The sequence below is a fragment of the Strix uralensis genome, chromosome 2, assembly GCF_047716275.1.
Source record: "Strix uralensis isolate ZFMK-TIS-50842 chromosome 2, bStrUra1, whole genome shotgun sequence".
NCBI classification, from domain to species: domain Eukaryota; kingdom Metazoa; phylum Chordata; class Aves; order Strigiformes; family Strigidae; genus Strix; species Strix uralensis.
This window is the reverse complement of record NC_133973.1, coordinates 79,784,311-79,811,029: the sequence shown is the minus strand read 5'-3', so window position 1 is coordinate 79,811,029 and position 26,719 is coordinate 79,784,311. Positions and strand designations below refer to the sequence as shown.

General features: G+C 35.7%; 1 protein-coding gene across 3 annotated transcripts in view; it reads right to left on the bottom strand.

The window, feature by feature from the left end:
* UGGT2 (UDP-glucose glycoprotein glucosyltransferase 2) overlaps positions 1 to 26,719 on the bottom strand; it is a 92,336-nt gene that overhangs the window by 24,375 nt on the left and 41,242 nt on the right. For all 3 annotated transcript variants that reach the window (XR_012627602.1, XM_074859407.1, XM_074859409.1), the window contains 12 exons: positions 23,171 to 23,306; positions 21,486 to 21,617; positions 19,889 to 20,053; positions 19,326 to 19,449; positions 19,149 to 19,247; positions 17,197 to 17,291; positions 14,328 to 14,534; positions 12,842 to 12,973; positions 10,889 to 11,016; positions 9,182 to 9,277; positions 7,422 to 7,524; positions 1,637 to 1,716 (listed from right to left, as the gene is read on the bottom strand). Coding sequence is in view for 2 of the 3 variants with exons in the window: in XM_074859407.1 (XP_074715508.1) it covers positions 1,637 to 1,716; positions 7,422 to 7,524; positions 9,182 to 9,277; positions 10,889 to 11,016; positions 12,842 to 12,973; positions 14,328 to 14,534; positions 17,197 to 17,291; positions 19,149 to 19,247; positions 19,326 to 19,449; positions 19,889 to 20,053; positions 21,486 to 21,617; positions 23,171 to 23,306 (1,497 nt within the window). In the remaining variant the exon portion in view is untranslated. The remainder of the gene's footprint in view (positions 1 to 1,636; positions 1,717 to 7,421; positions 7,525 to 9,181; positions 9,278 to 10,888; positions 11,017 to 12,841; positions 12,974 to 14,327; positions 14,535 to 17,196; positions 17,292 to 19,148; positions 19,248 to 19,325; positions 19,450 to 19,888; positions 20,054 to 21,485; positions 21,618 to 23,170; positions 23,307 to 26,719) is intronic.

Sequence of the window (26,719 nt, the reverse complement as noted above, 5' to 3'; positions counted from 1 at the left end):
TACTGAAGCATGAAGTTCCAAACATAAAGTTCTTCTAAAATACTTTAAAAATATAGTGAATGTTTACCAAATTAATGATGTTTGGAACCACAGCAGCTCCCTATTCTTTTGGAATACCATCAGACAATACCTACAGCATCTCAAATGGGCTGGTAGATGAACACAGACCTATTTGCTTTTGATAATTTTTTGCTGTGAAAATGCATAGTTCCTATTAACATTCTTAATGGCTGGAAAGGTGAATACCCAAGAGGTGCACCTAAATACCTTGACTGTGAACTGTCTGATTCTCAGAATCTGTATCACTAAACTAAGCAGAAGGACTAATCTCTGCTAGAAGAAAAGAGGCTTTAGGAACAGCTCCTGACACTAGCAGCAGCAAAGACAGAGAGCAGAGGAAAGGAGAGGTCTCTCTATTTGTACCCAACTCTTACTCCATTTATTCCACAGGTAAAAGATCCTTGTAACAACAAAATAATGATGATTTTCTTCCTTCCTCCACTGATATTCAACAAAATGCAAAGAATCAGAACAGAGAAAGCACTGAAAATGGAGAGAATGAAAGCAGCAAGCACAGTGTTTCACATGGGGGGGGAAACAAAAAAAGGACATTTAACTACTATGAAAAATTTCTCCTGTACCCATCATGAATAGCACAATTCCTACAAAGTATTTGGGCTAGTATATCAATGCATTTCATATGAAACCATTGCTGTAAGGAAAATATGACCTGTCCGCAGGACAGATCATAGAATCACAGAATGGTTTGGGTTGGAAGGGGTCTTTAAAGATCATCTAGTCCACCTCTGCTGCCATGGGCAGGGACACCTTCCACTAGATCAGGTTGCTCAAAGCCCTGCCCAACATGGCCTTGAACACTTCCAGGGAGGGGGCAGCCACAGCTGCTCTAAATGATGCCAGAAAACTTCTTCCTTTCACCTTTCCCAAGCACAGGGAAAGAACCAGGCACTAGCACCTACAAGTGCAGACTACTAGCACTCTCTCTTAATAAGATTATAGGGACAATATCTGCCAAAGGAATGGCAGTGCTTAAACCTTTCTCTTAGAGGGAAAGGAATCCTCTCTGGAGAGTTCAGTGTAAATATCTATAACCAAATTAGTGAACCCTGGTCCTTACAGCCTGTTAAAAGAAACTTCAGTTTAAGGCAGGTACTTTCAGGGTATAACATTCCTAACGAATTATAATGAGATGTCAAATGCAGACTGTCCATTTACTCAGATGAGTATCAGTGTACTTAATCTGTAAAATTCATTACACAGAAAGTGGGCTGGAAGAATTGACCAAGTTAGGCAGACATTTCCCTCTGCAAGTTTTCATTGGCATGCAAGACTCTCCATTGATTTCTCTAAGGATTGTTTAGGAGAGGTGAATCTGAAGGACTAGATCAGTACTCTGTGACCCCATGCCTGACACTTCAGAATTAAAATTTTTCTCTAGACAAATGAAACTGCCTCAGTCACATTCAACTTACGTTCAAAGAAAGTAACTAATGCAACAAAAGAATCCAGAAACACAAACAACTGTTTATTTTTTAAGGGAATATATGCTGCTAAGGCTGTTTTGTCTGAACCAAGTGAGATCATATATTTGTAAGAAAAGCTATAAACTACTTACCTCTTCAGTGGCACTTCTGACAGCTTAGATCTGCAGTTCAAAAACAACCTGAGTTTCACATTGATAATGTCTTTCAGTACCTACAGAAAAAAAATTCAGTGTAAAAAAAATGGTTCTTGGTAATCAAACTTTGAAAATAAGCTAAAGTTATCTTTGCAATATCCTGTCATTTCTCAAGCTTCAGTAGAAATCTCAAACATTTTAAAGTTCTAAATATACCTGTATATTAAGGGAAGCTGTCAGATATTCCAAATAAAGATTTGACCTTTTCTAAAACTGCATGATTTAGCACACGATATTCTTGATAGTCAAAACGTTAATGTTTTCCCCTAGTGATGTGGTTTTTTAAAGAGCAGCTATCCCCATTTTCCAATGCTTAGGTAAACTGTATTATCACCTTTTCTTATATTGTGTTTTCTAGAAGATTTCAAAGCACTTTAAAGTTTATACGTTTGTAAGTACAACACATGCCCTTTACTCAATAGCAAATCTTAAACCAATTATTTTCACTCTTATTAAAATTGTTGGATATAGTAAAGCTCAGAGAATTATTTTAATACTTAATAATTTTAAATGTCAGCAAAAGATTAATGATGTGTTAAACTATTCCATCGACTTCAAAACATTCCAGTAAATTAAAACATTTCTACTTCTTTCTCAGTTTCTTCTTATGTTCATTTCTAAAATACTAATTTTCTGGATGCTTTTATATAGGAACCATAACGTTAGGACAGTATTTTTTCTTATTTTTGTGAGCAATCTATTTTGTTTAAAGTTACCGAAGTTATTCATTTCTTTAAAGCACTCTTAAAAACACTTACCAAGTTACCTTCATTTCTGTGGTTTCTGATACAAAGTGCTTATCTGAATGCATAAAGCAGTTGTGTCTACCTTTATGGATATTAGAAAAGCAAATAAGATACTAAAGCTCAGATAAAATACTGATACCACTAAGGCTAAAATCTAAAATTACTATAACGGCAAGTAAATTGGGAACAGAGCAAGACAATGGTCATCCTTAAATCTCTCTTTTATTATAACTATTTTTTTTTATTTCCTCAGTTCAACCTATGGCTACACATAGTCTTTACTATAGTGCTATAACTTTACATAGTCCTAGGGACCTGTTCGGCTCCTAGTTTCTCATTCTCATCCTTTGTGTCACCTGAATACCATCACAGAAAAACTACTGAGCAAAAAACAAAGACTAGGGAATGGCATAAGGGTGAGAACAAGTGAAGAAGCAGGAAACAAGGACTTAAACAGCACTGAAAGCATAAGAAGTGAAAGTATGACATGACATGGGTTAAAGACCACCAAAATTAAAACAGAGGTCCAAGTGACTCAAGCATCTATCTGTCATTCAGAACAAAAAGCATTTGCAACCAGTGCTAGCTAGACTCATCTGCTAAAACATACCCAGAATTTTCAACATTAAAGAAAACCATTTCTCAAATAATGATGTTGCATCCAAAATTATGTATACTCGTATTGGACTTTATCTTAAACAAGACAGAAACCTCATCCCATTAGTAAGAACGATACTTCAGCAATCTGCATTGATGGGTGGTTGTACGCAGAATGAAATGATCTTGAAAAAGACTGAGGTATCATCCAAATTAATCAGCTGACCATGAAATCTAATACAGTATTGTAGCCAAAAGAATAATGCCATTCTTAATTAACATTTTAAAGGAATTTAAATAGGAAATATCAAGACAAGAATGCATTATCACTGTTTTCCAACAATGCAACTTCTGGAATACTGAATTTGGTTCTGTTACTTTGGCCTCATGAGGACACCAAAGCCAGGGTGATCAAGTCAATACATGAAAATAGTTACAAGATTGGAAAGCCTTTTTTATTTCAGGGTATTTGAAGAGTTCAGTCTGTTTAATTAAGAAAATGCAAAGAAGAAAATGGAAGTTTTGTTCAGAGAGTATTTCAAACTGTAACTGAAATTAGGCTGAATTCCTTCAGTTTACATGGCTTGAAAATTATTTAAACCAAAGTTTTATTTTACATGTGCAGTCACTTTGCAAAACACTGTAAGTTACCACAACTCATCTGAAAACCATCATTCAACCACTTGGAATTGTTTGTGAACATCATCATAATACAAAGCATCTACACTGAAAACAAACTCTTATAATAGAGTCTTCAACAGAACTGGCAAAATGATGAGAAGATGAATGCCTACAGGATGGAGCTAAATAAAAATCTGCAATTCCAAGTCTAAGTTTAACAGTCAGGTTAACTAGCCACTAGAAAATCTTAGTAGGAGCTGTGATCTGCATTCAACTGCTTGATAATATTTAAATTAGGACTAGATTAAAAAAATTATTTCTACTTCAAATACTAATTGATAAAAAGAAGTCCTATGACCCATGTTACATAGGAAATCAGACTACATTATCAAAAGAGGTCCTTCAGAGATTCCTACCACTTTAGGGATGGAGTAAGAGTTTCTCCCTGAAGACAGAATGAACAAAGAAAAAAAGCAAAAGATAATTGATAGGAAAAAACAAAAGGTTTGATTTTTCTCTCCACATTTTTGAGTTCTTTGACAGTTACTGGAACAAGAAAAAAAAAAAAAGTAGATCATCCTAAGAGTTACATACTGCTGGAGTAAAGCAGTTAGGCTAGGGGACATGTAGTTCGTTCAGTGGCACCATGTTATAGTATTTTTTCAGCTGGTGTGTTTGGTTTGTGTATGGAGGGTTTTGGTAGCGGGGGAGGGGATACAGAGGCAGCTCCTGTGAGAAGCTGCTGGAAGCTTCCCCTGGCTCCAAGTGGGGCTCGCTTCTGCCCAAGGCTGAGCCCATCAACGATGGTGGCTGTGCCTCTGCGATAATATATTTGAGGAGAAAAACCTGCAGCAAAGGGAGGAGTGAGATGTAAGAGAAATACCTATGCAGACACAAGGTCAGTGAAGAAGGAGGGGGAGGAGGGACTCCATGCACTGGAGCAGAGACTCCCCTGCATCCGTGGTGAGGGGTCAGGCTGTGCCCCTGCAGCCCATGGAGGTCACTGGTGGAGCAGATGCCCCCCTGCAGCCTGTGGAGGACCCCACACCAGAGCAGGTGGCTGTGCCCGAAGGAGGCTGTGACCCTGTGGGAAGCTTGCGCTGGAACAGGTTTGCTGGCAGGACTTGTGACCCCATGGGGGACCCACGCTGGAGCAGTCTGTTCCTGAGGGACTGCACCCCATGGGAGGGACCCCCACTAGAGCAGCTCATGAAGAGCTGCAGCCCTGTGGGAAGGACTCATGCTGAAAAAGTTCATGAAGGACTGTCTCCTGTGGGAGGGACCCCATGTTGGAGTAGGGCAAGAGTGAGGGGTCCTCCCCCTGAGGAGGAAGGAGCAGCAGAGACAATGGGTGATGGACTGAATGCAACCCCCATCCCCTGCCCCCCTGCCTCACTGGGGGGAAGGAGGTAGAGAAACTGGGAGCAAAGCTGAGCCTGGGAAGAAGGGAGGGGTGGGGGAATTGGTTTATTTGACAGCTGGACCTAAACCACAACAGCTGGTTTTGGTGAACCATGATGGAAAAAAAACCCTCTTCAATTTGTCCTCATTTTTAGAAGAAGGAATTTCTACTTTTTTCACATCACCTTAGGGACCACCTTCCTAACTTTGGGACTAGATAGCTGTTCCATGTATTCTACTGAAAACTGATGTGGTCCAACTCTGGTCAAATTATGGCCTGATTTAAAGATCTACTGTAGACAGTGACTGTTGCCTTGTCTGGAAATATTTGATGCTGAAGTCTATGACAAAACTTTTGAAAAAGGGAATATATGGGTTATATGATAAATTCTGCCTGCCTCCCCCTGGAGAGGATATAGAGCAGTTCTTATGATACAATCCAGTATATATTTTAAAAACAGATAAAAGCCTTGGCTCTGCTGTCATTCATGCTCTGACTCATACCTTGCCTCTGTCCTTAAATTGCCACTTTCTCAGACTAAGCAGTAAAGTTTAGATTAGTTTACCTACAGCTGTTTACACCTTCTCAATTTCATTTCCATTTAATATGAGTAACATTTTGTTTATATTTTAAAAAAATATAGCAAAAGATTTCTTTGAAGTGACTATTAAGTGACACAAAGTAATCTAATAGCATGCTTTTACCAGGGTAAAAAAAAATCATAATGTGGACATGATTCAACATGGACTAGGGCAAGAATCATGTGTTTTGCTATGGTAGCTACTACACAAATTCTGCACCATGAATAGCTACTATCCCAATATACTGGGCACTACTCCAATTATGTTATTCAAAAAAAGATCCTTGAAATATAGATATATCCTCAGTGCTTAAAGTTTACATTATTTAAGTCACCTATATAGAGCAAGATAATCAGAAAGGCATCCATTTAGAAACTTTGAGTTTGGGGCTCGCTGTATATATATGCATGTTTTGTCTCTACACCAGGAGGTGGTGTCTTTCCAGATTAGATTTTTTTTTTTTTAATTTTCAGTTTGGTTTTTTTTTTCATTTAAAAAAATAAAGTATTTCTGATTTGTTTAGTTTCAACAGCATTTCATTATTCTCTCCTAAGGGTTGGCTTGAATAAGACTATAGCTCCTATGAAACAAGTAGGATCTGTGATGGGTGAACAGCTTGGCAGACCATGGGAGTCACTTGCCTAGGCATGCGTTACGGTAGATATTGCTCATTAGGGAGCCTGTTGCGCTAGGAGGAATGGAGGCTTCTTGTCTGAGCTACAAGATCCTTGATGCAACCTACCATAATATGAACTTCTGGCTGAATGGAGGGAGTTTTCAGTCAATTCAAAAATGAAAATATTTTCATTTGGTAATATCAAGCTTTCATTTCAACTGAGAATGGTGAAATGAAAGATCTGGTTCTAGAGACAAGCTGGTATTTCAGAGTCTTGAAATACCAGAATTTTCATGATTTTTTTTTTAATGTTTTACTTTGCTTCACTATTATGTATGAAGAATGAGTGGATACTTCAATATCTGATACAAAAGGCACAAAAGGATATGAAAATGGGAGGGGAAAAAGCAATGTAAGAATTTATGAAACTTTCATAATTACTGCAGAGAAAAAGATAAAACAGGATGCAGCAAAAATCAAGTTATAGGCTTCAGAATTGTAACAGACCATAAAAAGAAGACAAAATTTACATTTTTATGGGAAACTATAAAGGAACCTGAGCTAGAGTGATATTCTGCAGCTAGTGAAAAAAGAAAATCATTTTAGGAGCTATGTTTTAGGACAGTTTCTCTTTAGATGATCCATAACTACACACAATGGAAGACTTCTAGATTCACTTGGTAGCATTAATCAACTGAGAAATACCCTTCCAAGAGCTGAAAGGTTTATAGTCCAATCTTCTTATGATGATATTACAGGTCAGATTTAGACCACCTCATTTAGGTACCTTGGAAAACTAAGGTTATTTGGTTTAATGGAAAGAAGCATATGCCTCTTAAGATTTTCAGATGGGAGATCCTTTCCCTCTATATTACGCAGACAATCTCCTCCTTTCCTTCTATTGACTATAAAGAGCATTTATGGACTCACTTTTAAGAGGACTGGTTCATGGGGCATCTGAATTTTAATTGCAAATAAGGTACTTACAATGATGAATTAGATCATGCCCAACTTTTTAATATTAATTTAAACAATATATATTTTTAAAAGTACCTACATTTTGTTTACCCTTTTACTACACTGTACATGGAAATTAGAAAAAGTTTAGTAAAAATTAAACTACAAATAGGCAAATTAGAAGAAATGACCACCATCTTACAATCAATAAATGAGCCATCTTCTGTGCTTCTCTTGTCAATGGATCCACAATAGCAATAACATCATAGAATGGTTCATTCTGTTGGGGATCAACTTTTATTACACTGTTAAAAAAAATTGATAAGTGACATGAAAACTCTGAAATGAATTATGGAAATAACAAACATTTTTAGTCACAAATTTGTAATATCAGAGGCACTTTAGATTTTACTGCTCACGAAGACATTTTCCTCATTTCAAGCAGTAATCGTTATTGCTCCCTGTGATATCATTAGGAAAGCTAAACATGAACAGCAATTAAAAATTTAGCACTACATGGTTCCATATTGGTTATGGATTAAATACATACTCCATAACAAAATTAATAAAATAAAAGGAAAACATGCAGCAAAATTTTTAAAATGGCCTTTTTGTCACTGGTCTATAATTTCCTTCACCAATACCTAGAATCATCAGATTTGCCAAGTGCTGGCAGTGACATAATTTTAAAAAAACAATGGGAAAAATGGCAACTGAGAAGTGTGAAACTTGATAGGATCGATTAACTTTATGCATTCCAGAAAATAATTTAGTTTGAAAAATTTGATTAGAGTAAGTCAAGGAAACCCTAGTTAAAGTATTCTGGACCTACAGGAAGGAAATGTTAGTAAACCTCACCTAAAAAAAAAAAAAAATCATGTGCTGTAAATACACAAAATTTCTTTTCCACAGAAAATATACCTAGAAATGTGAGTACCGTTAGTGTGTCAAACTCCCTCCAACATGGTAGTAGCATAGTACTGCCTGTTATTAGTGTAACTTGGAAAAGGTGTTAGCCACTTAAAACAGGCCACTACTGATTTTACTCCTTGTATTTTCAACAACAGGGCCAGTCCATCGGCACAGCACAGTACAGCACCTTTACCAATAAAAACAAGTAAGGATTTGGAAATAGCATTACAAAAATTTTTATTTTCATCATGGTTCTTGTGTTATCATATGTCCTTTTAAAAAATGTATACGTCTACTCCAGAAAGCTTGCCCCAGCTAAACTTAAATTAAAAACATCTACTGTTAGTATCCAATTACAAAGAGGACAGGATTCACAGATGCACGTATTGGTATTTTAGGTCTCATTCATCAACAATGACAGCAAAAGAAGGCACTTACTTAGGGCATATTCACTTTCTAAATGTTTCCAACACAAGGAGCCAACATACAAGTAAGTACACTAATGACACTAATGTGAGCTCGCCAAGTGTAAATCTGTTAGCTGATGACAGTCTGTTCAGGTTTTCTTAAGGAATTAGGTGCCAGTGGGCCTTATTAATTTACATTTGAATGTAATCTAGTGCATTTAGCTGTGGTCAGGAATGACACTGCTAAACCAGAAACTGTTATACAGGTATAATGAAAATTAGTGGGGGCTTCTTTTAGCTCTAATCTGTGAAACTACTTCTAACATTTTAGTAAACGTATGGACTCCCAAGTTTTCTAACTCCAGATCACCATTTCTATTCATACCAATTGTTATCACTCTTCTCACAGCAAAGGATAAGCCTGGAAAATCATTAGGTATTACTAATTAATTTATTAAGAAAGAGGTAAAGATACATTATGCTAAGGCAGATGAACAGGTTGTTCATACAGCCATAGAATCAACAACTTCTTTTAAAACTGGAATGCTTAGTCAAGTTTCCAAAGACCTTATGTAGTCATCAGTAAATTATAATTTTGATATGAAAGCACTGTAAGTGCATTATCATGACAGACAGAACTTACCTGTGCTGCTCTTTCAGTAATTCAGCATCTTGTCTCATCTCTGTTTTAGGCAAAGATGACAGTAGGGCATCTATTTTCATAATCAAATCACTGCCACTATATTAAATAAGCACATATAATTTGTTTTTAATTAGAAAAGGAGCAAAACATTCACATTTTAATCTATGTCTGTCTGCCTAAGGGATATTTAAAAAGCCCACATCCCAAACTTGGACTCTTTAAAATGATTAGCACCTCAAGATTTGTAGCTTTGAGTAAAACCTTTAGCATGACAATGTTCATGAACCACTACTGACTCAGAGCTTGTGAACTGTAAGCTTCTTAAAATTAAGTGATGCAGAATTTGCAGAATTACCATTCAGCCTCATAGACTGCATGGTACAATCTGCTGGCATTTATAGCTCTTTATTCCTTTTTTTTTTTTTTCATTTTTTCCCTTTGTGACAACAACAGACATAAATGAACAAGTTTCAATTTTACTTGGACACATTAATATTTTTTGTATTTCTTACTCGAATTTCCTTAGAAACCTTAGTAGTTCTATTTCATTAATAGAGTCTTAATATTTGATTAAATGTGTTTTGCCTCTCACTGTTATCTCCTTGATAGTTCTACCTCTTCTTGATTTTGTTTTTCTGGTAGTTATTCTTTCAGTTGTGCCAGTCCTTCCAGATGAAAGAAATGATACTCAGAAAATCAACAGATATTGTAAAACTAATATAGTTTTGCTCTCTTCTTTGTACACAAACTGGATCCTTAGATGAAAAGCTGGCTATAACTCTTCTTTACATTTCTCCAATTAACAGATGTGTGAATGTTGCCTAGCAGAGTGTCAGAGCACCACATCTGCCCACGCCTCTACAGGCTCCTTTTCTAACGATTCCCAAAGACAAAGCACTTTCTTACTTCAAGTATCAATACTCCGATATTACTGTGGTTTTAAGATGCACTGGATTTTATGAAACTTATTATTATTCTTTATAATTACTCTTAAGTAAACAAAAGCTAGTAAAAATTGTTTACAGTTAGCCATACTCGTCTCTTGCTTGTAAGTACAGTGAAAGCAGATAAAGTATTTGGAGTAATTTAGCAGAGCTGCACATATGTTATGAGGCAAGTTGGAGAGGATATGATTCTTTGGACGTGCTCTTATGCCTTAGTCTCTTCACACATATGACCAATGAGTAAAGGGTGCATGTCTCTTGAATAACACAGGGTGCCTTTTTTTCTGCCCTGTGCTGTAACAACGAGGTACCAAAGAGGCTGGCACATGCAGTTGAAACCCAACATATACAGTTTATATATACTGTGGAAAACTATGTTAAATAGCATAATTAGCCAAGCATAAAGGTGATACAAAATTTAGCAGATGTGTCCTTTCTTCTAGAAAGTAGGGCAAGGCTTTGACTAGGTACGTATACTAAGTCTGTCAGGGAAATGCTAAAAGGGAAATGAGGGACAGTTAAACCTGTCTATGTAGAGTACTCAGATGCTAAGTAAGAGGATCACAAATATATAGCACACAAACAACAAACACTTTAAGTGCATGTAGAGTGTGTGTATATATATGAGTATATAGTATGAAGAGTATTATGACCATATATTTGAACCCTTGTTCATATTTCCCATACAAAAGGATTATTAATTTGTCACAGGCAATAAACAAGGCAGTATATCATAAAGCCTCAAAATGCAAAAGAATTTTACCTTTTACTGCTGTTTCCCATCTCTTTGACAATAGCTTTAATCTTCTCTGCTGAGGTACTGTATGTTATTTTTTCCAACAAATTAAAGTCTTCTGCATAGAATTCATTTTCATCTAAAGGACCAAGTACCTCAGATAGAGAAAAAAATGTTACTAAGCATAGAATGTGCCAATGATGTTTCTTCTGTAAGCAAAAGTATACTAATATTTTAAATGAATGCACAATAGTCAATATGCAACCCCCAGCCCTATATATAAATATCACTACTATTAACTATATAGTATTAAACTCTATAGTAGCTATGCAAGATCAAGATTAGGTTTTACAGTTATGTAATTGCAGTTAATTATCAATCACAAAGAACAGCTGCAATGGAAATATGCATGATATTTTTCATTATAGATACCTATGTAAAGGAGTACACCATTTAGAAATAACAAATCTAAGTTTAAGAAAAAGCTCTGTTAGGTACACTGTTTTAAACTGAAATTCAAATTAATATCTGCCTACTGCACTCTTTAGTTGTTTAATTTTGTGAACACGATCTTAACTTCCCAAGGCTTCTCTGATGAAGCAGAATGGATAGAAAGGAAGAAAAGAGCAAAGGATAAGAAATAGAGGATATCCAGAGACAAGAGACAACTACTATATCTTTTTGGTGTCTGAAGGAAAAGAAGGTGCCTTGAAGTCCCAGAAAATAGCTTTGAGGATGTTGTTTGAATTTCCTGTTCATAGTCTACAAGGCTAAATTGACCCAAGTCAACTTCAAGAGCCTACAGGGCTCCCAGGACGTAGAATGTCATGATGTAAGTTTGGTGCTGAATGCCTCTCTCCCAAAATTCAACTGCTTCCTAGAAATGAGAGGTTATCTAACAAAACTCCATTTTAAAATCTGTTATTAATGATGCATGAGATAGAGAAAACCATAGTGTGATTATGAAATACCATGCTACTTTTGTAGACCTCATAATTAGGAAAAAAAACCCATTTTCTCATAAAAACAAACTGCAGTGCTGAAATAGCAAGGATAGAAATGAAGGATATTCCATCTCTTTTTTTAAAAGTAATCTTTTAAAGTTAAAACACACTTTCAGATAGATGAATATACACTATCATATTTATCCAAGTATTTTTAAGGAACATATTTCTGCAAAACTTGAGTTGTATCTCAGAAACCATTTAAGATGCACAAGAGTAACTAAGAACACAATTTAAAGAGAGTTTCCAGCAGTGAGATGCCAACATAGTACCTCTATTTCTTTCTAATGGTAGAGCAATAAACAGAAATTAGAAAAGAGTTAACTCAAAGAGTAGTTTGCATAAATTGTATTTGTAATGTAAGGTATTGACTGTCATTAACAAGTACTAAATATTGAACCCAATATTGTATTTTTTAATCACAGTACATCTATAGCCACACTGTAATTAAGGCTATTGGTTTCAGCATATACATACAAGAAACTGAAACAACTAAACTACTACACTTTTATTTGAACATTATGAATTCAGACTATAGAACAATTTAGTATTTATAAACAATTTGGGGTTTTAGAGCTTGAAATACTACCCTAGTCAATGTAATTCATTTTTTATTATATATGCAGTAGTTTATCCTATTCCAAATGTGTAAAATACAGATAAATTTAGGATCAAAATTTATTCTTAAATGTCATTAATAATACATCAAATATTAACCTGTTTAGAGATTTTTGTCAGATTAACTCTTAAATAGCTGTGTGAATGACGTACGCACATAGTAGCTTCAATGGAATGGAGCTAATCAACAAATCAGGAGTAAAACAAAAAACAAGGCAAACATTCATACCATGCTCTAACAATGGGGTGATTAAGTGGGAAATTAATATAATGTATTTTCTTTAGCTTGAAACTGAAGTTCAAGGAAGTAAAAAATACCTACAAAAGGATTGAGAGATGACTTAAATTTTTTTCTTACCCTGCCATTGCTCATAACAGCCATTTGCCCAGGAAGCAGCTTAAGAACCTCCTGGCAGAACATCTGGTGGGTTCTAATTAAGTCCAGTCCTAAAGTGTTGTACTTCTTCTCAAAAGTATCATCATCCATTCCCTAAAGCAAAAGTAAAGCATGAGATGGTGGAATGATTCAGCAAAAATAAATTTTGTAACGGATGAGGTAATCAAAGATTTTCTTCAAGTTATGTGGTAACCAGAAAACAACCACCTCAGCTTCAGTGCAAGTGCATAACTGTTGGTGTGAAGCCACAGTCTCCCAACTAGCTAGTGTGCAGTTTCTACCCTTGGGCAACTGTAAATAACCATCAGAGGAAAGCTGAGCCTGAGGTTAAGCACTTTTTCTATGATCCAGCACACAGCTGCATGAAAAATAACATTCTCTGTTAACAACTGAACTGTAGTCTTACTTCTAGGAGAAAGGTACACAAAAAATCTGTAATAGTTTAAAAACCTAACAGTCATTTTAATGTGGTCATTGGATACAGATTAAATATGTTTTGGGGAAGCCAACATCATCCAGTAAGACACATAACAAATCAATGCTCAAAGTAGGAAAAAAATGCTGGCACTTTGCCATGCTCACAGTGGCACTGTGCCTCACCTGTCAAAATTATCCTGCTATACTAAACTCTACTGACAGGTATTTTTTCATTAGAAATATACAGACCAAGAAAATAGATTCATTCAGATATAATTAATATAAAAAAATACATTAGTAACATGCATACACTGCTTAATTAGCTACCTTTATGTCTTTCAAGATTTATTAGACAGTGAAATAAGAGCATGACCCAAACCAGCCTATTAATTTTCCAATATGGTGCAAGAGAGTTCTTAGTCTTCCAAATCTTCCTATTTAAAATACTAAAATTTACAGCTCCTTCTGAAACAAAAACTGTCGTTTGCAGCTGTTATTTGATAACTCAGCTCCACTCTACGTGTGAACTTTGAAATCAGCAACATTTGTATTTTAAACCAATGAATTTTCATAGAAACACACCAGAAAATGTTGGCCAGAAGTACACACTGCTCGTTAACCTCAACTACTTCAGTCTGTGCCTCTTACCACTCACAACCGTGACAGCAAGGTAAAACCAGTTACTTCTGAAGTCTTAATTCCTGACAAACATTAATACTGTAATTTTAATTAAGAGAGCGCTATAAAAAAACCCCAATCAAAAATTAAAAATTAAACTATTTTGGTCTCAGTAATCCAGTATCTACTCTGTATCTTTCAGTACTCTTGTATTTTCTTCCTTTACTTTAAAGAAATTCTCTATTCTTCCATCATATAAAGGTTGCAAAAACCCAAACCTGCTTGAGCAGAAACTGTATACAAAGGGTTATAAACTTCATAGCGTTTGGCGAAACACTTACTCTTAACATTTCCCTACAGCAAAATATATGTAAAATGAAAAAGAGAGTCGTCTAATTTAGTTTGAACTCACTGGGATAAGGAATTTTGCTATTTTAGTTCCAGCAGCAAGGGATTTCGCTGTCTCTTCCTTACTGAGTTTACTTAGGAAACTTTTTAAGTTGCTGTTGCTTTGGGTTAGAAAAGCCGTCAAAATTCCTCTTGCAATGGCTGTGTTATCTTCCTTTATTTGTAATGAAGGATTGTTCAAAATCCCAACTCGTGTATGACTGCTTGTTTTCTGCAAAGAAAAATACAGAATAATAGCCAATTTCACAGTTCCATCTGCTGTTACCTAATGTATTCATATCTGTTATAACACTGTGAAATGCCCTTAAGTATTTCATTTTTCACAGCCATTTGTCTTTAGAAAACATACATCAATGCCTAATTCAGAACTTCAACTAGGAGTAAAAAAGTTATTAGTAAGGATTTACCTATTCTGTAATATATATTTTAAATAGAAGATTTTTTTATAGAACAATTGCCTTTGAGCATTCTGCAGAAGTGTATTTTTAACACAGGACATACACAAGTGTTCATTTACAGACTTCAGAACTGATTTTGTAGGTGGCTTTCTATTTTTCAAAAACTATCAAACTAAGCATAACATAAATACAAGCAAGTTTATCCACTTATCACTTTAATCTTAACCAGCAGGAAAATCTTTCACTTGCTAAAATCAGTGATGCCACTTAAATTTCACTAGAGAGAGTGATGATTCTAAGGTAGGATCAAATAGCATCACTAACTGAAGAAAAGGTAAATGGACTCTATTGCAGTACAGAATACAAAAATAAGGCATGAAATCACTGGTATTCAACATAATTAAACTGCAAACTTTAAATTTCAGCCCTTGAGAAAAGTTGTGTTAAAACACTTACTTGAAAAGCTTGAAAATGCATACTTTATACTGTTCCTGAGAAGCGTGCTGTTGCTGGAAGGAAAACAGGTGGCATACTAGGCTACATAAGGAGACACATGGCAAGCCAATCAAGGGAAGTTCTTACTCTCTACTCAGTATATGTGAGGCTGCACTTGAACTGCTGTGCCTGGTTTGGGTCCCCCCAGTGCAGTAAGGATGTTGAGATGCTGGAGAGGTTTCAGCTAAGGGCTACCAAGATGGTTAGAGGCCTACGAGGAGGCATTGAAGAAGCTGGGCTCACTCAGTCTGGCAAAGAGGAGACTATGGAGAACTCTAATAGCAACCAACAACTACTGAAGGGGAAGTGAAAAATACAACAGGGCCAAACTCTTCTTGGTAGTGGCAAAGAGTATAACAAGGGGTAACGGTCACAAATTTGGGCCTGGCAGGAAAAACTACACTAGGAAGGCCGTGCAACACCAGAGCAAATTGTCAAGAGAGGGGACAGTCACCTCCTTGGAGATTTTCAGGACTCCTTCAGACAAACTTACAGCTGACCTGATCTAATGACGGCAATAATCCTACTTTGAGCAGGGAACTGAACCAGATGACCTCCAGAGGTCTCTTCCAGCTAAGACGTCTCTAGTTTTTTACAAATGAAGTAAAAATATATCAGTAGTTTTCAAAATATTATATATTAGCGGGAATAGTTAAAAGTTCCCTTCAGCCACTGTCCCTCTCAGATTCTTGCATTTTTTCTTCAAACGCTGATGATGGCAAGTCATGCACAAGAGGTGTCTGTGCCAATTTGGCACCTATCAGAAATTCTACTAGACGCTGACCCGACAAACAAAAGGGACTGGAAAGGAGCAGAGAATCTCCATACAAATCAATGGACTTTTTAAAAGTACTATGCTTTTGTCTTCTTGTCATGAAACTCAGAAATCACTAGACCAAGCAGTTCATCTAAATCAAATGAGGTTTATCTAAATCAAATCTATGGATTAGAATGACGATAACCAATTAAACTGTTATTCATAGAGGATCCAACAAAACTTATTCAGAATGGCTTCTTCTAATGTTTTTCCTAAATTCTCCTCACTAACACATGGGAACTTGCCCAGACAGTTCTCACTTCCTAGCTGGGAGCTATGGCATATTTTCCCCACTGAAAGGGGAAAAAAAATGAAGCTACAGAGGGAATACATCTGTCAAGCTTGGGTCACAGACCTAGCAGTCAGATATATGAAAAGTTTTTCTGTAACAACGACTTGTACTGCATATTCCTCTTTGCAGTTTTTTAAGCCTCTTTTTAAGACATATTTGGCATCACACGCTCCCTGCAATATACTTATTTTATAATTCCCTTAGGGTGGTTCCTGTTTCTTTCCTGATTAGTAAATCTAGATGTTTTCCCAATTTCAGTCTAATTACTCTTCTAACCTCCCCAGAACTGAGGTTTTTTTGTCATTTATATTCACGTGACATTTACTTGTATACTTTAAATCCTATTCTTAGTAGTGAAGAACTTAAAAATAAGCAAACTTATAAATGTGGATGATCCTCCTGGCATATTAAAATAAATAAAAAAAAATTATCTGTCTCAGAAGCATACAAACAGTATGTGGAAAAATGGTCACTTCATGGCCACAGCTATGCCATAAGATACAGGAGAACACTGCATAATTTAGGTTCACATCAACAGGCATTATCCCAACTTCCCTGGCCCAGGTAACATGGTAGGTTACCTCACAGGAGAAGGTCTGTAACTGGGAAGAAATTCACCCTTTTAACGCACAGTATCATAGTTTGTCTCCTGCATCAAGAGTCCATGAACCAAATTATCATTTACAGGCCTGTAAGATGTCAGTGCTGCAGAAGAGTAGAGTAAAATTGAAGTACAGTCTCATAAGTCTGCACCTGATCCACAAAACCGCATACTGTTACACCTTTATTTAAGAATATAATTTCTGAATGTGCAGTGTTGTTAAGAACATATTCATAATAATTACTTTAATAAAAACTGCTAGAAACTCACCAGGTGTTTCAAGGCATTAGAAAGCAGTCGTCTCCCAGATGGCTTATCGAAATCAGCAATAATCCAGATAGTAACAGCATATAATGCATCTTCATCTGAAAATTAAAGATAATCTTGCTTTATATTCTGGAGAATCTTCTCACAATTAATGAGTAATGAATTAATTCTGTTTGAGATTTTGAAGTTTATGTGTATGTTTCACTACTGACTTCAACTGTAAGATTAATCTTTGCCACATCAGAATCTTTTGCCCTCTGAATTGAAATAAAATTCTCAGAAGGTAATTTATCATGTTAATATGAGAGAGACACTAAAATAGCCAAAATGCTGTTGTACCACTGAAACAAGATGGCCCTAAGTAATAAACTGACTCCAATTAACAAGACCTGCTTTACCAGAGGTTTCTTGTGAACATTTGATGGAGGCTGGTCATATAGCCAAAAATGAAAAGAATTAAGTAGTTAGAAGAATGCATGAGTTAGTCTATTCACTTTTCCTAGCATCAAAGGGACAGTCCTTCAACCAAAGGCAGGACAAAACTTAACCATTTCTGGACACAAACAGGAATATACCAAATGCAGTTCAAAGAAAGTAAACTACTGTATAGGTGTATACACAGAAATGTTCCCTTCTTCCTGGTCTGTATCTTCCTGTTCTTTACTCTTCATAGAAAGGCAATAGTAGATGAAAAAAATCTGGAAAATCATCTGTAGAAGAATATCGGTCTACTCAGGTCTATCATATATCCCCTAAAGGGTAACACATCTAGATGCGAATTTTACAAGGTTCTGGTGAGATTCTAGGAAGAGGTTATTATTAAGTGTTGCTGCAGTTCAGAGAAACACACTGGGGACAGAGATTTGAAATGTAGGTTCCAGTTTAAAGGTTATGGATTTTACACAAGAGATCTGAATCTTAGAAATAAGCCCACAGATTGAAAGCCAATCATTGTTTGACAACTAGCTGGGATGTCCCTGGAGGTGTAGACAGAGAATCAAATAGAGTTAAATAATTTTATTCTAAAGAAATGTAAGTACATGGCATTTCTTTTTGATAATGGACTAAGTAAAAAATATGTTAATACTGCATAAAAATTATTGAAAGAATAGCACTTTGTTAACAGGATTATTCTGTCCCTTGATGGATTGATGTAAATGAGCAGTTGCTAACTGTCTACTCCTACGAGTTAACAAGGTATAGGCTATTGAAAAATTCCATGCAGTATTATGTCCCCACTGTTGTAACTGCAATTTCTTCTAACTCCAAGGGAAAATACTTGCATACGCAATAAGAATATTTTACATCAAAAAATATTTTAAATGTACAAAAAAGTGGGAGTTTTAGCAAGAAATGTATGAATGAGTGATAATCCATCAGAATATGTTTATTTTTTCTTTTCTACAGAAAGACAAAGCTTCAGATATCAAAATTATACAATCTAACTACAGGAAAAATAAAGAGATACTGAATGCTAATAAATAATAAATAAAATAAATTATTCCTTAGATTGTAGAAATGCCTAATTTCGATACAGATGTTACAAAGACTATACATTCTTCACTTGATAATGCTGCAACTAAGAGTCACTTGAAAACTCTTTAATATCCTCAAGTAAAACAATATTAGTATGAAAACTGAGTCTGTTTTTTAAGCTGCAAAAGTCTTGCAAAACTTCTTAACTTCATGTCTGTAAAACAAAAACCAACTAGCCACAATATCCATCGTATTACAAAACTACAAAATCTAAAATAACTATCCTGTTAATTATAATTTGTGTTTAAATATTAGGTTATCATCTGGCTCCTGAAAGAAGATACTGGGTTACTGAAAAATTTATTTATTTACATGGGATCCTTGGGATACTTATTTACTTGGGATATTTTACTGGCAAATTTCAACAATTTGTAATACATACATTATATATATAAAACCCATATAGAAAATGAATATACCCTTTTTTGTTAAATACTTCATGTTATCTGAAATTACAGCACTTTTATCTTGTGAGTCCAAAAAGGAGAAAGTAGAGAAGTCCTCCACATCAAATGGAACTGCAAAATGTAAAACATCACACGTTAGACTTAAAAAAAGGAAAATCGTAACAACAGCTGATCTGAGAAAAGTGTTACCAGATGTGGATCTGAAATGTATGTATCTTCTTTCTGCTCCAAGAATAGTGGGGTTTATACGGGAAACTACATTGTGCTGATCCATAAGAAAATCCATTGCATTTATATGATCATTTAATAAACCCTGTAGTAAAAGAAAAAAATTAAATCTGTACTTTTATAGTTTCAAGACAAACAAAGAGCAAGTATTTGTACAATCTTTCAACTGAGCTTAAAGCTTCTATATACTCCAAGCTATGGACAATGTCAAGTCAAAAATGTATACATATCACACATATTTCAAAACATCAGATACACATTCTTCCATGAACAACTGCAGTAAACTCTCAGTTTCTGGTTGAAAAAAATCCATATAATTACTATGTGCTTAACTGATCCTTCAGTCTTGTATAATCTAAATATACTGTTTCAAAACTATGACTGCAAATTAATGTAACAATGTAATTTCAGTTGTGATATTACTAACTTCAAGCCATCTCATTATAAAAAAATTAATATATAAACATGACTCAATTCACTGCCAAATATTTCATCTTGCATTCACTCAGAAATGTTACACATACCATGAACACTGCCCTCTGGAAGAACCCGGTGGCATCAATAATCCTCTGAAGAATAACTGTCTCTAACTCTGCAGCATCCATCTCTTCTCTGTTAAAGGGCACACCATTAAACAGAGCTTGAGGCAATGGACCCAGGCCTGTCTTTTTATAAAAGGTTGCTCCTGCCTGAACATATCAGAAATATCACAAGATTAAATAGACTGTGGCTGACTGTAGCAAAAAATAAAACTAATATCAAGAGACAATGGACACCAATCTCCAAGCACTGTCACACCTTCTCATGAGTAGCAGGGACAAAACAGGAAATGTTTGGAAACCAAACAGGATGCATGGGACTCCTTTCTCAAAGAAATTACAGATCTATACATGGTGTTTTAAAATTTTGCTTTATCATCTTGCTGAGAAATATTATTTTATTTTGCTTAACATTCTTAGCAAAAAAAATTAAGTAAATAACTTTGGAGAAGGACCTTAAGACAGTCATAGTTTCAGGTGGATCAACCTAGACATTTTCCCCAAAGACAGCACCCCAGAAAAACCTCTAAAGGCTTTTATGTTCAGAGGCCAAGCCTTACTTGATAAGAAAGCAGAACAAACTAAGAGTCCTTAGAGAAGAGTCAGTGAGACAAATAAAAATTTAAAAATTGTATTGTAATTCCCTCTTCCTATTCTGCATCCTTTCATGGTTTATTTCAGTGTCACTTTCTAGATGGCCACAAACTCTATAGCAGTATCTATGCATCCATCTTTCTGTCATCCCATTGTCACCTCCCTGATCTTCATCACAGTCTCATTGTCCCTCCTCGTACAGGGGGCTTCCTCCTGGTGGCTGTCTGTGTATTTTTCTTCCTTTGATATTCTCTGTGGGAAGCTCTCCTTCCCTAAGGTATCCAACTGTTTCCAGGGCAGATTCAAACTGCCCTTCTGTATGAAGCCTCCATGCAACTCAGTGAGGAACAAGCAGCATAAAGTGAACAGCACCTTTTTTTCTGGCTGCCTAGACACCATTCTTTAAAGGAACATAATATATGTTATGTAACAAATTTTAAAAGGAAATAAATAAAATGAATGGCATGTGTCAGAAACACAAGATTGTATAGATGGCATGGTGGAAGACACATGAAAGAAAATGGTATTTTTATATAAATTTTAGCAGAAAATTGTCTACATAATCAATTATAGATAAAAATATGTCTTCGCTAATGCCTTTAAATCAAAATTCATAGCTGTCTTTCCCAAAGGAAATTATAAGCAGGAAGCACAATTAAAGGAAACAATGATTTGCCTAGAAGACAGGCTTCAGGTCCTCACCCAGAAGACACAGGTAAACAATTTCTATAGTGCGAGAGACCCCTTGATATGCTTACTAGAAAAAAGTCTTGTGCTTCTGAATGCAGCAGGCAATGGTAAATTTTAATAGTGAGAGCAGTAATGCAGAAACCCTTTCAACATTTCCACTAATGACTGAGTGGTGGCTGAAGAAAAATTTGACTCAAAGATACTGTATTTACTTGCTTTAACATTTAGCCATCTTTCAGCTTAGCAAATGCAATAAATTTTGTACTGCAATATGTCTTACACTTTGCTCTCAACATACCTTCCTCCCTTCGTCGTATTCAGAATGAGCATCTAGTATACTCTGAACATCAGCATGTGGGTATTCGCTTCTAAGAACATCTTTCACATGATTTACTGTTAAAACATTTCCATCTTTCACTTCATGGTACATCTGTAAAAATTATAACAGAAATAATTTTTTAAAATGTAATAAAATTTCAATCATAATTTAATAAAATTAATAAAAGTAAAGAAACAATAAAGTAAATATCTTTTTATAATGCTCTAGTAAATTTTATATCAGTATACCTTTATATTGCTTTTATTGCTATATTGCAGCTTTTATATTATTTAGTAATTATCACCATCACACATATGCACAATTTTTCATCAGAGCACTGTTCTGATTAATCTATTATTATACCTTTAGTCTAAATCTGAAGTGGCAAAGGAAATACACTTATGTGAGCTGAATGTGAAAGGTTCTTTCTCTCCACTGATTAGAGAAGGAAACTAAATTCTTACTATAAACTACCTAACCATGTGTAGTTACCTGAATCTATATGGGATGAATCCAAGCCTGAATTAGTCAGTGCTACTTTTTCCTACAGTGATAGTTTTTCCTTACCAATGCTATTTTATTTCATAGTATAAGATTTTATTACTTCCATCAAACATACAAATGAAATTTGAAATGAAAATTATTCAATCCATTTTGTTTCAAATGAGGAACAATACATTTCCCTCTATAGCTGTGAATATCTCAAACCTCTATTTTATTGATTCTATTTTTGTTATCTTTTAATTATATTTATCATCCCCTCCTTTTTATATTATGAAACAAAGTAAATAGAGGAACACCACATTTTAAAAAGCACACTGTAAACTGGTATTTTGTAATCTGGTCATGGATAATAGTCACACATGTGTGTCAGCCCCTAACACTTGTGGATTTCTATTTCTCTTCCAAGGTACACCTAGTTACTTCAATTCCTTTCATTTTAAGCTCTCTGAGTTTGTCCATGACATTAGTTTCTAGGCACTGAGCAGAATAATAGAAAACAAAAGTAAGAAAAAATGTTATAATTAATACCATATTCTCTAATATAATTTTGCCTGCAGAGTCTTCACATAGACTGCTCACTTCATTTCCCTCCCTTCTCATCTCTGAAATTCCTGCCTTTACATGACCCTGCATTCTCTCACACAGAAAACCTGTCTCATTCATTAAGCTGCAAGCCTCAAGTATTTCTGTTTTCTACACCCATGAATAGCAGAAGCATGACCAAAAAAGGACTTATCTTACTCTGTTTCGCTTTCTACACTAGAGAACAATCAAGGGGTTTTCAAAGTTTATAGGATTGCAAAGTGATATTAAAATGCCTGTATTCCAAGAGATACAAAACACAAAGACAAGCACATCACATTAACAGAAATAATATAAAATCATTTTTCACAAGAAAATACTAAAAGCTGTAAGGCATGCATCTACCTTTTTACATTCATGAAGAAAGACTGTAGATAGGCAAAATGACAAGAGCAAGTTGGTTTCTGGAGGAGGAAAATATTTCTGCAAATCATTCTATAGCATATTAATGCCATACATGTTTTTAATATTTACTTCCATGTAAACTAAATGCAGATGTTTCATGTTGTCACAAGTTAGCAAAATCCTAACTATATGGAAAAAGTAAAAAAAAAGGTGATTCTTGTGAAAGAACTAACATTAATTATCGAGGTAAAGGCTTGAGAGGTGTCAGATTCCTCTGCAATGTAATTAAAAGTTCTCCAAAGAGCTATTCCAGCATCTTCATTTCCATCAATGTCTTCTCTTGTACTTAAAATGAAAACAAATCCAATTCTGTAAAACAAAAAGAGATCATACATTTTAAAACAATATCAGTTTCACACACATTTTAATACCAACATAGAAACACAAGATGTTTATTTATAGCATAAACTCTAACAGAGGTTTGCTGTTCTACAATAGCAGCAGAAATTCAAACCTAACAGCCACTTGTTTATCTATACAAAAACATTTTGATTAAATTGAGCATCATCATTTGCACACATATGAAGATGTCACTGAAAGGTTTGACACATACTCCAGAAAACCCAGAAGTCCAAGATATTGATGTGAAGATCTTGTTTCTCCACGAAACAAAGGCTTTAAGCAATGAGACAATCTGGTCAAATAGACTGCAAATAGTGGCACAATGACTAAAGCACAAAGTTCTTCACAGACTGAAGACTCATGAGACTTAAAACTGAAGATATTTGAAGTTATATTCCCTGCTGAGAACACATAAGGATCCTTCTGATCTCTAATGGAAGGGACTTCCACTTCTTAGCTGGTACAGGCAAAGGACAGGAAAGATCCTTCCGTTGAGTCTCAAGTGACAGAGCATGTTTATATCCATAGCTAGAACATATAGGTTCCCAAGAGGAGAAATATCTGCCTATTCATGAACACAGTTGCCTGCATTAAGAGATGAAGACTAGAAAGGTGGATTCTGCCAGTCACCTGGAATTTTGTGAGTGCAAAGCCATCAAAACCCTTCTAAGAATTTCCAAGCCTTCTACTGTCTGCTCTCAATACATTTTCTTAGAAGAATAGATATCATCCCCTCCACCCCCGGCACTTCAACATTAAGCCTGCTTCTATAATGAGAGAGAGGAATAGGAAGATGGCCAAACCCAGATATTTTTATGAATCGAAAAGGGAGATTTTATGTGAATACTTTGCTGTTGCAGCAGTTCAGGGATCATCTTCATGTAGTTTTCCAAAACATATCCTTGAATCGTCCAGAATATCTGCAGCTAATGCTATTCATACCAGGTCTGCAGCAAAATCCTCTACTATTAGCTGTCACTTCTCCCAAGACAAACACAACAGTGCACAAAAAAGCTGCTCTATGACAAACCCCTATGGAAGCAGCTATTCAACTTTGTTCTCCTCTACATTTACTTTTTAGCAAACCTACAGGTAGGGATGTCTCTGGCTGCCAAACTCCAACCAAAACCACTTAATAATGAGCTAACAGGCTTACACAATCACAGCCATCTATGAAATGCAGCTGTATACGCTGCTGCCTAGCCCTGACTACGCATATGACAGCACTGGATAATGTTCTATATGCAGCAGTCAGTTGAAAGATTGAAAATTATGCCAACTATCAAAAAGAGGAAAATTGTAAGACAGAAGAAGGGAATTACAGTCTTTCTAAAGCAGTACCACAGAGACTCAAAGCTGGCTTCTGCTATACAAAACACTGTGCATCTTTCAAATATTTCCACAGAGTGTACAACTCCATCACTGTTGCTACAAGAACATGAGACCTGCTGATCTCATAATGCAAGAGAGTTACTACAACAACATGACAATCTGCATGAGCCCATGTGGTGGTTTAGTCCCTGCCGGGGTCTGAGACCACGCGGCCGCTGCCCCTCCCCCACAAAGGGAGTGAAATACAAAGCCCTGGGGCTGAGATAAGGAAAGGTTTAATACAGCAGTGCAACAGCGACACAACAAACAACAATAACAGTGATAACGATGAACAGAGCAAGATATCTACCAATAAAGCAGTGAGAACAGAGCGATGGCATAACACACGTGTTAACCGACTCTCTCGCGCTGCCGCGCTTGGGCGCCTGGACATGACATCAGCATGGTATTGAATAACCCAGCTAGAGCTTCCCCCCACTGCTGGGGAAACTTAACCCTATCCTGGCTAAACCAGGACAGCCCACGTTTCAGAAGACCTTCATATTTACAAGTGATAATTCAATGAGCTGATTTAGGAAGTCAGCTTTTCATTGGGATAGCCACTTCACATTAGATATTTTAAAAACTATTACATTAAAAAAAAGTCTGTCATATCACTATAAAATTGTTTAGACAGATGTTCAGAACATAATCGGGTGTGCATCGGATCAAAGGACAGAGGGAAGTAAGAAATACAGCAAGTTTTCTAAAAAGATATAAATAATAATTAATGCATAAAGATGCACCATGTTCTACAATTAATTGTTTCTCCCATTTTTTACATTTCTCATTATTGTAAATAACTTTTCCCGAAGTCTTGTGTCATCTGGGTGCCGTAGGAACAGTCAGCAAAGCAAAATATTGTACGACAGTATAAACCCCGTGGCTTGTTCACATCTTGAATACCGTGTACATGGCTACTGATCTCGTCTCAGAGAAGTTATATTAAAACTAAGATAGTTCAGAGAAGGACAACTCAGAAAACAAAACAACCTTTGGAACAGCTTCCAGGCAAGGAATAACTAGTAAACTAGGGAAAGAAATAACTAAGGTCAAATATGGCAGAGCTTTACAAAATCACGACGGGCATCTAGGGAGCAGGAGAGACTGCTTAGTCTCTCTCCCAGTTATAAGAGTTACCGAAAGTGAATGAAGCTATTGAAAGCCTGGCTCAAAACAAAGCAGTTCTTCATAAACCACTTAGTTCAACTGTGAAAACATCTGGAAAAGGATACTGTGGGTGCTCAAACTTTACATGAATTCAAGGGGAAAACATAAAAGTTTATGGAAGAGAAACCCATCAAGGGTTGCTAAATATTTAGAAACTACATCTGGGTCTGGAATTCTTTGATCTTCAAATGCGTGAAGGCCAGGAAAATACTCAGGCAAAGTACCTGGTTGCCTTGTTCTTTTTATCATACCTAGGCAGCTCCTTGTGGCTTGTTGCAGACAGACTGACCTAAATGGACTTTTAGTCTGACGCAGTTTGGCTGCTCTTATGCTGTTATGTATCAGAAAAGGCAAATTAGGTTCTAGGCTATGTTCTCCTCATGGACTGAAGCAGTATTGTCTTCCAGGTAGTGACAACAGTGACAAAAAGCACAGATAACTACTATCTGTCCTCCATTACTTTTTTGTCATTGAATGATAAAAACCAAAGAAAACCAAAACAATGATCAGAACCAGTAAAATTTTAAAGGAAAATTAAAAACCTGAAAGTTATTGAGGAAACAAAAAGCCATTTCACAGGAAGATTTTAAATATTTAACATGGAATTTATCTTGCTGAACCTTGGATATAGTTTGGACACTTTTCTTTTTATAAGCTGTGGAAATCAACAGGCACCTCTGAGAGCAATTAATTTTTTCTTAAAGTAGGCATCTCAAATCAATCATATTCTTCCTCAGAAGAGTCCCCTTCTCTCAAATGACCACTAGTTCAGATACAGACAACTAATTTTTAGAAATTCAAAAATGCCCTCAAATCATGTTTTACTTACAGAATATTTT